General features: G+C 53.3%; 1 protein-coding gene across 1 annotated transcript in view; it reads left to right on the forward strand.

The window, feature by feature from the left end:
- RAB11FIP5 (RAB11 family interacting protein 5 (class I)) overlaps nt 1-13,258 on the forward strand; it is a gene marked incomplete at its 5' end in the record, with an annotated part of 18,756 nt that extends 5,498 nt beyond the window's left edge. Inside the window, 2 exons of the mRNA XM_009580241.1 lie at nt 10,699-11,138; nt 12,498-13,258. Coding sequence (XP_009578536.1) covers nt 10,699-11,138; nt 12,498-13,258 — 1,201 coding nt within the window. The remainder of the gene's footprint in view (nt 1-10,698; nt 11,139-12,497) is intronic.
- Between the last annotated feature and the right edge of the window lie 1,274 nt (nt 13,259-14,532).

A 14,532-nucleotide genomic window follows, 5' to 3' on the forward strand; every position in this document is an offset into this window, starting at 1 on the left:
GGTGGGACGGTGCTCTGAGCAACCGGATCTAGTTGAAGATGTCCCTGGTCATTGCAGGGGGGTTGGACTAGATGATCTTTAAAGGTCCCTTCCAACCCAAACCGTTCTATGATTCTATGACCGAGAAGCCCTCCCGGAGTTCACATCATTGCGCCGTCTGCTCAGCAGCATGGGAACCTCAGCGGGGCGAGAAGCATCCTTAGGGCCAAGGGACAGTCCCCGAATCCCTGCCGGGGCTCCCTCGCTGTCTGTTGGTCCTTCCTGAGCTAACCCCCCCTTGCTGGTTGTACCCATCTCGTTCCCTCCTTGCTGTGGTGAGAGCAGATGGGTAACATGCGTTCTGTGGCACTGTCTGTCCTCATGTTTCCCGCGGGCACAGACCCGCTCTCATCTCCAGCGCCAAACCCTCTGGACTGCTGTCAGCCCAAGGCGTGCTTGCGGCCGTCGCCCTCCCTTGTTAAATTAAAATCAGCGGAGATCATTAGCAGCAGAGCACGCGCTGTGGCCTGCGGGCTCTTGGCTGTGGCATCTCTCTCGGATGCGGTGGTTTGTGCTCGTTGCCGTTCCCACTGTGGCCTTGGCTTCTGCCTGCATCTCCTAGGGAAGATTTTCGCACCCAGGGTCAGAGCTCGCTTTCTGCTCCCTATCAGGCATGAGCCGAGGCCAAATCGCTGCAGCCGTGGCTTCTGCACGTCTGTCCTTAAGCCTAGGAGAGGAAGAGACCTTGCAGCAGGGTGGAGAGGAAATAGCTGCTCCGTGATAGTTTTGGGATGGAAAGTTTTAATACGAGGGCAAACAGAGCCCCTTTCCCTGGAGCCTGTAATCAGAGGTGCCCGGAAAGGCTGGTGAAGGTCTTCAGGGTGGCCAAGAGCAGTGGCGAGCTCCTTGGACGCCCTGGGCTGTGATGAAATCCTTGTTTTGGGGCTGGAAAGGCAGCTCTGAGGGGTTGTTGTGTCTCAGCTGAGCCAGGAAACGCCCTGCTGTGTCGAAAGGCCGCCGAGCAGGGGGAGGAGAGGGTTAGTCCTGCCAAAAATTAGGTCGAGGTGTTCTCTGCGCTGCCGGAGGCAAGGCTGGACAGGAGGCAGCCAGGCCTTGGGATAGGGTCCTTGGTGACCAGCTTGTCCCGGGAAAATGTTTACCCATAGCTGGGAGCCCGTGGGGAGGTTGCAGAGGCGCTGCAGTGATGGTGACGCTGCTTACGAGATGGTGGTGGTGCTTAATTTTGCTCCCACCTGCCCAGTTAACCCTGTTTTCACCCAGTTGCCAAGGTTGGTTTAAGGGGTTTAACACACTTGCTGTGTTCTGCTCTGTGAAGGCTCCGCTTTTGTTGGTTTTTTTGAAGATATTTGAGCAGTTTGATCCCAGCTTTGCAAGTCTGGCACATTGGGTTTGGACTGTCAGTGGCTGAGAGCACTGGCCCGTCACCCTCCATCATCTTAAAAACCAAAAAGCTGCAGATTCAGGCTTCTTTCTCTGTTTCAGGCTAATCTTCAGAGCCCTCATTGCCTCCAGCTGTCTTTTTCCCTTAGCAGCTGCAGAAAAACCCTCAGCCAGCTCAGAAAACACCTCAAACCTGTTTGTACAAAGCTCCAGATGTGGGTGGAGCTGGTGCTATTGCATGTGCCGAGTTCAGCTAGTGCTCACGCCGTGCTTCAGGAGCCTCGCTGACTCGGTTTGTCTTTCCAAGGTGACCCCCTCCCTTCGGGGTCTGCCAAAATGTTTCTTGCCAGTGCTTGCTTGCGCCTGTGCCCCAGGTAACCCTGCAGGCTCTGCGTGCTCTGGTATCATCTCGCCTGTTGAAATCCTCTTGCTCTGGACGCTGCTCTGTTGCAGGCGTGCTGGCATGGGCTGCTGCCTCTGCACGGGGCTTTCTTGACAATTGAAGTCCAAAAAAGATTTTGCATCCTTTCTGCATGCGGTCTGTCGAGTGAAAATGGCTTTTAAACCTTTGCTGCCGCCTCTCTTCCTGCCCCGGGGCTTGTTGGAGCCTGTGCTCGGCAAAGATGTGCAAATAACTGCCATGGGAATTTGTTTTCTTTGTCAGAAGCTTGGCCGGGGACACGGGGTTTGGGTTCCCAGCGGGATGGACTTCCCAGCCTGGGCTGGGGGTTTGGGAGCCCTGTCCCCGGAGCAGCATCCCACGGCCTCCCCAGCTCTGCGTTTCCAGCACGTGGGTCTCTGCTGGCAAGTCCACCGACGGTAAAGGTGTGTGTAATTAGAGCAACCTGCTGCTGGGTTTAAGATTCATTCCTTTTTCCCTTTTTCCCCCTTTTTCACGTACATGACTCAAGCCTGAGAGTGGGTTGCAGCATCTGTCGATGCGATGAATGAACAATCGATGCATGACCTGTTGGCGAAGCGGGTGTAGCTGGTATTTTAAGTTGCGTGAAGCCCTTGGGATTGGTTTCCCCTTTGGAGGACAGGCGCTGCGTTCCCAAGCCTTGTGTTGCCTCTAGGTACTAAGTTCTCCATGCAAGCCCTGCCGTGATGCTCTTCCCATTTGGAAGTGGAAAAGAATTTACAGGAAAAACGTGTTTCTCCTGCCGATCCCGTGCACGCTGAGTTGTGCATGAAGTAGCTCTCCAGAAGCAGGTGCACTGGGGGAACCTGCGGAGCAGCTCCTCGGTGTCCATCGTGCTTTGCAATCCTGCAAAGTCAGCTCGGGGCTTGTTTTTTTTTTAACTTTTCTTTGTGCCCTTGATTTCTTGTGCATTGGGTCAGCGAATCACCAGCGCTGCCTCCTCTCCCATCCTCACACGGAAACCTCGTCCCCCAGCCTCACTATGCCCATGCAGTGCTGGCCTGGCAGTTCAGGTCATTCGGTGACCAGAAATGTGGTTTATTGGCTTGTTCGAACTCGGAACCTTGGATGCTCTGGAGCACAAGCAGATAAATATGGCTGAAGAGATCACTTTCTGTCTCCTGCTATTACTATCTCCATTCATGAATGTTTCATGCTCCGTTTTACAGCTCCTTAGATCTTCCCTCCTTTCTTTTTCCTACCTGCCCGTCCTGCGCTAGAGAGGGGAAAGCCTCTGATCTTCTTAGCCTAAATTGATTTGCGATGAAGTTACCTGCCCTTGCTCTCATGCCAGCACTGTCCTGGTGGCTGATAGCTCTTCTCCATCCCTGGTGTCTACCCTGCTCCTAAAACTGCCCCCCTCCATGCCATCACACACCCCTGCTTGCCTCTGCCAGCCGGCACAGAGGCCATAGGGGCAGATTTGGGGGCAGTGGGGTGGCTGGGCAGCCATCCTCTGTCTCCTCTGTGTACAGGGTCAAGAAAACAGCCTGTCTGGGGGCTCCGCACGTCTGGGCCACCCCAGTCCCCCCGTAGGTGGGGAGGTGCCAGGCGGCAGGGTCCTGTGGGGCATCGCTCTGGCTGGGATGCAGGGGTGAGGATGCTCAGGGCCTTTCCAGGATGGACCTTGTGCATGGAGCACTGAGGTGCTGCAGGATACGTGCCTGGAGCACCAGCTCCATAGCACAGCCTGGGTGTTGCACCAGGCTTGCCAGCAAGCTGTGGACACAAGCAGGGCTGGGTTTTTTCTGGCTTTCATCATGCCTTGCAGGTTTGCAGGCTGTTCCCTGCCATCGAGACCCACTGGAGTGACAACATCTCTGTTCCTGGCCTGTGAGTTGTGGGACGAACCCTTCAACAGGGCTCGGATATGGCAGAGCATGGACGGCTTCTCTGTCCTGGCGCGGGTGTGAGTCGGTGGTGGGGTTTTCTCATGTGGGTTCCCCGTTGTCCCGTGCTCTCGCATCGGCTGCAGTAATGCATCGCTTGGAGCACCAGCGCCGAGTCTGTAGCTCCATCCCCTTGCGCCCCTCACCGCACACAGCTCCTGCTCTTTGTTTCTGACATCCCATTTAGCTGGCACTCTCTTGAGCAGCTGAGTTGGTCGTGTCAAAGCTGGAACCCATTAGAGGAACAGGGCTGAGTTGCTTCGTTAGCAGTGAGCTGAATTCTCTAACGAGCTGTGGGGGGTTGGTTTGTTCAAGTTTGTTTTCAAGCAATTCTCAGAGAAACGTTTGGAGAGATGAACTTCTTCCCACCTCAGGCACTCGAGCCCTTTCTTCCCCATCTGCGGGGGGAATCAGCCTGTGTTTATTTTCCATCTGTGCTTTTAGCAGCTTACAGGGATCGCCTTGCAAAATAGGCCATCCAAAACCAACACGAAACGAACCTACGCTGCAGAAAAGCTTCCCAGCACCGGTGGGGGAAGCTGTGTCAAAAACACAAAGCCAGACAAAAAGCACAGAACTCCCCAGGGTTGGGTTGTTTTCTACCCTACGCTTCCCTTCTCGGGTAGGTGAGCTTCCTCCTGGCCCGAGGCGATGTGCGTGTTTCCGCAGGGCTGCTTCAGCTCTTATCTCACCAAAATGCCTCTTGGCTGCCCGTGCTGTGCCCATCGAGGGGGGTCATGCCAGGAGGAGAGATGCCCCTTCTGCCAATGTTCGTGTTTTCCCTGGATTGCCTTTTTTGCGCTCCATCCTGCTCTGTCACTGTAGGGGCCCAAGTACTCTTTAATTAAAGACTTGGGGCTCTTCTCATAAGCCAGGCTGACCTTGTTGCAGGGATGAATCAGCAGTAAATGAAAGGCTGGTGCGGTCAGGAAAGAGGCATTGGCTGTGCATTGGGCTGTCTCTTGCTCCGTACTGCAGCTCGGGCAGCTGAGTTGTGCGGGGCAGGAGCATTTCTGCTCAGTTTGAGGCGAACCTCGACCACCCTGACAACGCTGAGCGGTTTTGGGAGCTTCTTGGGAAGCACCTGATGGCTGAAGCGCTCTAGAAACGCTCCACAAACACTCCAGCTGTGCATCCTGCCCTGTGTGCATCCGTGAACACCGCGAGTCGCTAAGGGACTTAACCACCCAAGGAAGCTCTGTTGAACTCACCGCTAATAAAGCACTGGGACCAGCCCGAGAACGAAACTGGAGAACCATTGCTGAAGGTACCCAGGGTGTGTTGGACAGGTCTGTTGGGGCGAGGTAGGTCCAGCTGAGCTGGAGGATGGATGGAGATCTCTTGGGGACCCCCACCACCAAAGGTGGTCCTCCTTGGAAGGACTCAATGTCCTCCTTGGAAGGACTCACATCCTCCTTGAAAGCAGGGCAGGATGGTGCCCTGATGGTGCACATGGCATCTCTGAGAGCCGTGTTGCATGCGCAGCCCTGCTTGCCTGATCTCATCCTGGTGTCGCTGGGCTTTCTCCCCTGTGTGAGGTTGCATGTGACTATAGTAATCCCGAACCAATAAAATGAGCTTGGATCACCCTGGGGCTTCGGGATGTCGACCCGCGAAGCTGCTGACAGGATGGGGGCTTTGGCTTTGTGCTTGGTTTTGTGCTGAAGGAGTTGCTTGATCAAGAGGGAGATGTGGAAGGGACAAGGTGACAGAAAGCCTCAGATCACGGTCAGTGTTGCCTTTCTGTTAAGGCTTGGCTCTGTGTCCTCCTGGTCATCCCAGCAGCTTGTCTCCCATCCTGGGAGGTGCCGGGGCAGCCCATGCAGACCAGGTGTCTCATAAACCCAAACGAGTTTTCTCATCGATGGGGAGAAAATATTGCCCAAGCATTCTCCCCCTGTAGCTCAGATACCCCATGCAAGGTTTCTAGGTGCGGGGGCTCACCGTGCCCCCCATAAACGGTCACCTGCAGCCCAACGGAGGACAAAGAGCAGCGGAGGGGGGACAGTGCGAAGCAGGCGCTGACCCTGAGCAAATTCATCCTGTCAGCATCCTCCGTGGGGTCGCTTTCCCTCCTTAACAAACAGTTCCTACGCTCTTGTTTCCATGCCAGGGTGTTTTTTCCCTTGGCTCAGCACTAGCTGGCTTTCCGGTATGAGACGCTGCTGGAGGATGAGGGAAAGCACATGTGTTTTTGGGGGCCTGGAGATACAGCAGCGCTTTGTGTTCTGCTCTCCGTGCCTCCCTTGCTGCTCCAATTGATCCTGGCAATAGCAAATGTAAAAATAGATGCCGGGCGCTTTCTGCCTTTTCTCCCAAACCTGCCTTTTGGCAGCCGTGCTGCGTGGCTCGCTGTTCTCCTTGACTCTCGGTGGAGGCGAATGGGAGGAGAGAGGAGCCTTTGCACAGGAAAGGGTTTTACTGAAACTGCCTGGAGGCAGTTCGGATGTGCTGATTAAACTCGGTGACCTAAATGAGTGTGCACAGCCACGCAGGGGGGCTGGGGAGCCCTCCGCCGTACATCAGCGCTCGCAAGCAGTGTTACTGCGGTGGGATGTGAGCTTGCAAACCCCCGGAGCACGTCTCACTTCTCAGGAGCTGCGCGAGAGTTCGCAGGGGCCTTCAGTTGCTTCCCCTTTCTGGGGTATCTGTGAGGAGTTTGGTTTGAGGTTTCCTCCCTCGTCCCTGTGTGCTGGGGCGGCTTGCTGCTTCCTTCCCCCTGCAGAGATCCCCGGGGCCTGGGTGCCCGCCTGCCCCTTCCCTGCCACGGCATCCGTGGAGGGCAGATCCCGGGATGATTCTGGGAGAAGCCATTTGCCTTTGGGGGGATGCATGCCCAGCACGGTGCAGTGCTGCAAGCAGGTACCCAATGCACAGAGGCACTGGACCTGTGGGGAGTAAGAGGGAAGAATGTAGAGTTTTTTAGCAAAAGCTAATTGCCTGAACCTGCAGCTCGTGTCTTCAAGCTTGCTGTGTTGCCTGGACGTGTCGCATTGGAGATGTTCTCTGAGCAAGCCTGGCTCTCCATATGGCCAGGGCCTGGGTGTCTCAGCAGAAGCATCGCCTTGCAGTGGAGGTGGGCAGTAGCTGGCGGGTGGAAAGGAGCAGTTCTCCATGGAGCAGGAGAAGGGTGTTGATATGGGACCAGCAGGCTGAGAAGCTGCAGGTTTCATCCTCCGCTCCGTGTTCAGGGGGAGACCCATTTCTAGTTGCAGGGAGCAAGGGAAGGAGCAGACTCGGGCACCAAGCATATCTCCTTAGCTAGATAAGCTGTCCCCACCAGCTCTGGCACCAGGACAAGACAGCCTGTTTAATTTAATTTTTTTTTTAACTAGCAAAGTCTGTGTCAGGCTGTGACCCCTCCAAACCTTGCTAAGAAGAGCATCCCAGGAGTAGGTGGCCAGAGATGGGTGGCTTGTCCTGGATGTCCTGAGCAGCAAAGAGCTGGACCCAAGCTGGTGGCACCTTCCTCAAGAGAGGCCTCCAAAACACCTCTGAGAAGCGGGTCCTTGCAGTCCTGGGTCCCTGGTGCTGGACATGCTTGGCGCGGCTTCCTCGATCTCCCCGCGCTCCTCGATGCCAGCACCTCTTCCACAGTCTGATTAATGTAACCCAGTTAAATTCAGAGCGATTGGTCTGAGCCTGAGCTGCGAAGCCCACGGCTGCTATTTCAGACCTGGAAAAGGGTGTGCATGGGCAGAAGCTGGTTTGTTTTTCCAGGCATATCGTTTAGTCCCATAAAAGAGATCATGTCCCCCTCTGAGGCTTGGGCTCGGGTGTCCCCAATCCAGAAACTCCCCACCCAGGGCTTCCCCCCGAGGGCAGCTTGTGGAAGAAACGTGGGAAACCGAGGGGTGTGGGACAGGGTTAATAGCGAAAAGGTGCTGCGGGAGTTTGTGTTTAGCTGGTCTGGGACTTGAAACCCGTTCGGATCCTGCTCTCCTGCAGCATCCTGGCCGAGGCAGTGTTTGCACCTCCTGTTTCCACTGGAACTGATTCATAAAAAAAAGAAAAACCCAACATGGAACAACTTAATCCTCCCAAACACTCATCTTGTGCCATAAACTTAGAGTTCAGCCTAAAAATAGCTGTTCCCTGTTTGAGGTGTAGTCCCGACTGCTTGCCGACTTCTGATTAGGTCTTGGGAACCAAAAATAGCTCCTTAATCCAGTGCCAGCATAAGCAGAGGTTTTTTGTTGAACGGATGCTTTTTGAAGCAGATCAGTTTTAAGGCTTGTTCTTTCAAAGGTGTTGCTGCCGAGCACCCAAATTAATTTTAATGACCACCACATTATAAGTGCTGGGACTGGAGATGCTGAGAGCGTATCCATGTGAGCTGAGCCAGTGCAGGGCTCTTACAGACTGTTACATCTCATCATCCTCAAGCTTGTGCCTTTCCTTATGTTAATCCGCCCAGATTTTCTCTCTACCTTTTTTTTTCCATGGGATGATATAAGATATAAAAACTACTTGCGAGGTTTTTTTCTTTTCCTGCTAAATGATTCAGCTCCCAAATCTCTCCTCTCCCAGCTGGCAGGCTGCTGCAGCCCTTCCCTCTTGAACTTCTTCCAGGTCTTACATCAAACTGAGCAAACGTAATATTTGATGTGCTGTGGCCACAGCCTGTTCCAAGCAGCCTTTTCCTCATCGCTCCTACGGGAAGAGTCTGCCTGACTCACCTGCTCCTGCTCCCTGGCAGCTGATCAGCCCGTTTGAGTGTCTCTTTGCTGCTGTTGCCTTGCTTTAAGGGGTTAATGCTGCTTTTTCTCATGTTTTTTTTTCTGCATGCCTAGATATTTTCAAGCTTGAAGCCTGGGTGCTGAAAATTTTTCGAAGGGCATGGTATGGGGGTGGGATAAGCAAGCGGTAGGAATAGGAATGGGTTCACTGGGGATTTAAGACGGCATCTGCGCCCAGCAAAGTCCCAGGAGCTGTCCCTCCTGCATTTCGGTAGCAGCAGAATTGGATGGTGAAGGACCTGGGTACTTCCAGCTGTACACTCCTGTTATTTAGCTTGGCATCCCAGGAGGGAGTTAGGGGTTTTGTGCCCCCTTCCCAAGGTACAGTGTAGGCTCCCCCAGCTTTCCAGCTCCTCCCGTCATCCGAGATGCGATAATTTCCCCAGCAGTAATTCAGGAACTTCTGGAGAACGCGATTCAAGTTTTCTCCTCGCCCTGGTGATTTCAGCGTGGTCACACCCGTCTCCATCCCTTCACATTTTCCTTCCCTTTTTTTTTTTTCTTTTCAGTGACTTCACTTTTCAAGTGGATATAAAACACCGCCGGGATTTTTATTTTCTGGGGAATCATTGGGAAATTGTTAACTCAGGTCTAGAAATTTCTTCTACCTCCCATTGCTGCATGTTTCGCCCGTGAAGCATGTCACAGAGAAATAGGGTTTGTCCTGAACCTACAGATTTCCTTGCGCCTTGTTAAGGAGAATTTTAATACTTTGATCCGGGAGGGATCAGAGCTGCCGGCGCAGCGGCCATACTGGAGACCCGCTCGTCCTGCTGCAGCCGCCCCGGGAAGCGGCGCCTGGAACTGGGGCAGAAAGACAGGGCATCTCGCAGCAGGAGAAGAGAGGGAAGGACTGCTGGGTCGGCAGCGGTTTTGGGGAAGAAGGGGTTCCCTCGTGGCCCGTGTTTCGTGCTGCCCCATCTGAATGTGGTACCGCTGTGAACTGGAGAACTAGAAGGTGTCTCCAGGCGTTGCTTTGGTGTCCTCTCACCCACCGATCGTTCCAGCTGGCAGGAGGCAAGTCCCCTCTGCCATCGCATACCAGGGGTTGCTCTGTGCCCTGCCAGTGCACAGGCTATTCCCTGCGGAAGGATTGGGCCCTACATGGAGGTTGGGAGGGTTTTTTCCCTTCTGCAGTGAATGTTTTGGAGGCTTTTCCCATGCTTCTTCCATCTCTGTGTGCAAAGCTACGGAACAAAGTTTGCGTTATGGGTTTCCTCTGGGGCAGGGCAGTGGGGACCATCCCCTGCTGCGGAGTCAGTTGAAGCTTTTGCGCTGGTGGGTATGGCTAATATCTCCTTCGGGAGCTCTCACCAGCCCCAGCGGCATGGTGCTGGGCTTTGGCGACTGGCGTGAGGGGTGTTAAAATAAAGTCTTTTTCCCTCCTGAGTTCAGGCTTCTGGCTCCCTCAAATTTTACAGACATTTCAGCAGAATTGAGGGATTGGGAGGAGGGGAAGGTGATGGAGGTACAGGTGTGCTGCATTCTCCACCATCACATCGGGGCATCGCAGATCCAAAAGCTGTACCGCAGGCTGGAGACTGCCATCGGCCGCTGTGGGAATGCAGATATTTCCCAAAAATCCGGTAACCTGGGTAGGGTAGAGTAGGGTTGGGTTGGATAGCGTAGGTGCTGCACGGCAGCTCCTCCTGCCCATAAAGAGCTCCCAGGATGCAGCATCCTCTAAACGTTTGATGCAAGGACACTTCTAGGCAAACTAACTTCAGCATCTTTATTTAGGGTGAGGCACAGAAGGTCTGGCATAAAGTTATTTTAATGAAGGTTGTTGAGTGCCTTTGCCATTACGGTACTGTCTCTGACTTGAAAGGATTTGTTCTGAGTCACTGGCTCTTGAATATTTAAAAAGCAAGCACAAAGCACCGTCTTTTTTTAAACACAGGCTCACAGCAATGTATCAACTGACCCTACAAAAATTTGGCCACCAGTAACTTTCTCCTGAAACGCATGGCGGTATCTGACGCCAGGGTGAGCGAGATGTTTGCCAGGTTATTTAGTGCAAGGACAGTATTTAGTATTAGGAGAGGGATGGAGACAGAGCTCTTGCAAAGCCGCTGTGGTTCAGGGAGGGGTCTGGTCCTGTGCAACACCTCCGTGCTTGGCGTTTGTGTGTCTCTGATTCAGGTCTTGGGTGACTTCTGGGGTGCTTGTGCTAGCTCCCACCCAGCAACATCCTCCCCAAGGTCTTCCTGGCTTGTGGCTCTTGGAAATGACGGAGGGGCCTTTCCTTTTCTTTCCTCTCTGGCTCCAGGTGGCACAAGCTACACTCCAAGGCTGGGAAGAAGGAGAAGGAGCGTGGTGAGATCCTGGTGAGCATCCAGTTTACGCGCAACAACCTCACGGCCAGCATGTTCGACCTGTCCATGAAGGACAAGCCGCGGTCGCCCTTCGGCAAGCTGAAGGACAAGGTGAAAGGCAAGAAGAAATACGACTTGGAGTCGGCCTCTGCCATCATCCCCAGCAGCATGGGCGCCCTCGACATGGAGGATGACTATGATGTTGGGGGCAAGAAGTCCAAAGTCAAGGGCTTCTTCTTGAAGAACAAGCTGCGCAAGTCGTCCCTGACACAATCCAACACCTCCCTGGGATCCGACAGCACCATCTCTTCTGCCAGCCTGGGCTTGGCCGCAAATGTTCCCGAGGTAACCAAATCCCCGAGCAGACACAGCAGTCTGTCCACGGAGCGCTCTGGTAAGAGGATAACGGTTTTAATCCCCCCCCTTTTTTTTCCCCCTTCCTTTCTTTGTAAGGGACTGTTGAGGCTTTCCTGCAAATCTGTTAACTAATTGCTTACCCAAGGAGCGGCATCCTGCACAAACCTTCTGAGACTTTCTGCATGCTGGCAGTAACGTGCTTGCCAGAACCGGGGGAGACGTCTTAAGATTTTTGGTTTTCATGCTGAGCCTGTATATGAACATCCTGAGCATCCAAGCGCACCATGAGCTGGCGGGCTACGAGGGTTCTTTAGGACTGTTTCTTCTCTGCCCCCTAAAAGGGGGTCGCTAACACTGACTCGTAGCCGTAAGCCCCTGGGAGAAGGCTGGGCGATGCAGAGCACGTTGCTGCTGCGCTGCGCTGCTGCCCGGCTGTCTAATGAGACGCCTCCGGCTTGGAGGCAAAGCTGAAACAGTGACCGGTTCCTGGTGATTAAAGCAATCTGAGCTCTTGGCGCTCGGAGAGCGGCGATTTGCAAACAAAAAAGGCCCTTGTAGTGAATTAATTCTTGCCGCCCCTTGAAAACAAAATATATAATTAAATGGTTTAATTGGCTGGAGACAGCAAATTCCCATATTGGGTGGGAGTCCCTGGGTATGTGCTGCTTCTCACCGTGCTGGTGAAGCCGCCCGCGTGATGCCTCTCGGTTTCTGCTGGATGATGTTCCGGTGCGCGGCCAGAGAGTGAGCGGAGGCACCAGTCTGGCTCATCATCCTCGCGCCTTGGTGAAGGAGACAGCATCTCTGGCTAGGAGGGAAGAGCAGCTGCATGCCACCTGAAGTCCAGGCAATCCTTCTCACCAGGCTCTCTACGTAACCCCAAAAATCTGCTGAGCGTTAGCAATAGCCACAGGGTCAGGCAGTGGGAGGGGAAAAGCAGGCGCTGGACCCTCCTGGCTTATATTACGCAAAGCAGCAGCCTGGCCTGTCGGAGCGGAGCTCACAGGCTCGTCGTCTTTTATTCAAAGCAAACTCTTAAATCACATGGAAGCATAAGCCCTTTAAGTAGCTTCTGGTAGTTTCTTGCATTTATTATCGATTTTGGATCCTCTCAGATGAGGGGTTTGTCGTCTTACAGAGACTCCTCTCCGGATCCTGCAGTGGGAGGTGATGTGCTTGGGGAGAATATCGTATAGCCTGTATAGCCACATACTTGTGACCCGTGCTTTGCATTTCTAGTAACTCAATTATAATCCGGTAGAGCCTGGGAGGGAGAAAGCCGGTGTGATTTCACAGATCTTTTCAGTGTTTGCAAGTAGAAGATAACGATGCTTGTCGTACCTGTGCCTGTTACTCAGATGGCCTCACCTCTGTTTTGCATTTTATTTCCCCCCAGTGAAAGACTACTTGCCATCTCCAAAGCTGACCCACAAGAGAGCATTCAGTGACGATGTCTCCCAAGTCAGCCCGGTCCTGGAGCCCAAAGCAATCCAAAGCCTGAAGCCAAAGAACGATCCTGTGTCCCGGTCTTCCCTCTGCATCAACGGGAGCCACGTTTACAGTGACGAGCCTGCACCAAAGAGCCCCGTGTCTGTCCCGCAGAGCTCTGCGCCGCTGTCTGTGCCCAGCATCCCCAGACGGCAGGAGGAGGGCTTCGGCTTCACTCCCCTCCATCCCGACTCCCATGAGGTGCCTTGGGGGGTCAGCAACTTTGAGAGGACACAGCAGAGAGATGAGCCCAGATTCATCCCGTCTCCTCCCAGCTTAGCCTTGCAAGAAGAGCTCAAGGTCTCCACGAAAGCCGTCACTCTCAGTAACCATCTGGGCAGAGCCAAGATGGAAGAAAACAGTCGCTTAGAGAACAAGCCGACTCAAGCTGCAACACCCATGGTCTTCTCCACGGAAACGACGAAGGACAAACAACCCGAGGAAACGAGGAAGGAAGACAAGAAAGCGAAGGGCGGCCTCTTCCACCACGGGGGCAACAAGAGTGATGTGGGGAGCAAAGGCCAGGGGGAGAAAGTGGGATTCTCCCAGAGCTCGTCCGTCCACACGACGGCAGCGGGAGATGAGAGGAATAAAACCAGCGGCTGGTTTGGTTCAAAGGAGCCCAAAGAGTCCCCTCAGAAACCCAGGTCAGTGAAACGGGTGTGTTGACGACTAGGCTGTTAAGTAGCAGCCCCAGCCTCCTCTCTTCAACGGCTGCGCTGTTAAATGCTCTGCAGCATCAGTGGAGGACCGGTCCCCATTGCTCAGACAAGACGATAGTGGGGAAAATGCTTCCTTGGTCTTAAATATCTCAAAGGGAGGGTGATTTTTCCTGGATCCTCCCCTGGCTTCTGCCACAAACCAACTCCATTTGCCCTCCCGGGCCATGTTTCTCGGTTGGTGAAGGGAGGGATCCCCTTCATGGAGAGGGAGACGTTTCCCTCTGCAGAGGTGAGGCTCAGCGTGGTCATGCCAAGTGTTTCTGTGGCCTCGAAGTAAAGGATCATTATCCTTTAGTTAGCTAAAAAAGCTTCCCTGGCAGTCAGTGTAGGATGTGGGACATAGTGACATGTAATCACTTTTTTTTATTAACATCCCACCCCGTCAACGTCGCTGGTCTGGCCTGGGGGGTGCGGTACTTTGGTAACTTGAGATATTATTAATATTTCTGTGGTAACTAATCCCAGCCCTGCTTTTTCCTTTTCCTATCCCATCCCAGCCTTCCCTCCTCCCGATTATGAATCTCTAATTGTTCTCGCTTCGCGTGATGATTCATCCCTCCAAATCCTCAGCACTGTATTTGTGGCACACAAAACGTGGTGTTCGTGCTGTTTCTGTGCGGGCTTTATTGCGACAGTGCGTCACCCACATCCATCCCCGTAGCCCCCGGCAGCTGAGCTGGGGTCCAGAGGTCGACCGAGAGCCCGGTGCGGTGTTATCATTGCTCAGCGAGAGGGAGAAAACGGGGTTAAAAGCAGGCAGAGAAAATAAGTAGCAGTTGAGAGCTGGTTGAATCTAGAGGGTTGATTTATTATAGGGGTTTTCTAATCTGGGCTGACTTTAACCTAATTTATTAAGCAGAAGGATTTTAATTCAGTCTAAGCCTCCTTTAATGAGGAGGGCACTCATGGTTTATTCAACCTAACCAGATTCCCACACGGGTTAAACTACTTTTAAAGTGCTGCTCAGATGTAAGTGAGGGGGTGAGCACGTCGCTCAATGCGGCTTCAGAACAAGGGCAGCTCGGAAAGTCCTCCTCACCCCACAAGAAGATGTTGTGCTCGTAGTGGTCTTTAAGGCCAACGGGAGGCAAGAACATGCTGCCACCCCCTAATTTTTTTTTTTTTTCATTTTGCAATAATAAACCTGCTGTTTGATTTAAGTCCTAGAATAGAAAAGATACAGTATAAAAAATAACCCCATAAAAAATCCCATTGTATTCA

Source organism: Fulmarus glacialis, unplaced genomic scaffold (genome assembly GCF_000690835.1).
Source record: "Fulmarus glacialis isolate BGI_N327 unplaced genomic scaffold, ASM69083v1 scaffold22216, whole genome shotgun sequence".
NCBI classification, from domain to species: Eukaryota; Metazoa; Chordata; class Aves; order Procellariiformes; family Procellariidae; genus Fulmarus; species Fulmarus glacialis.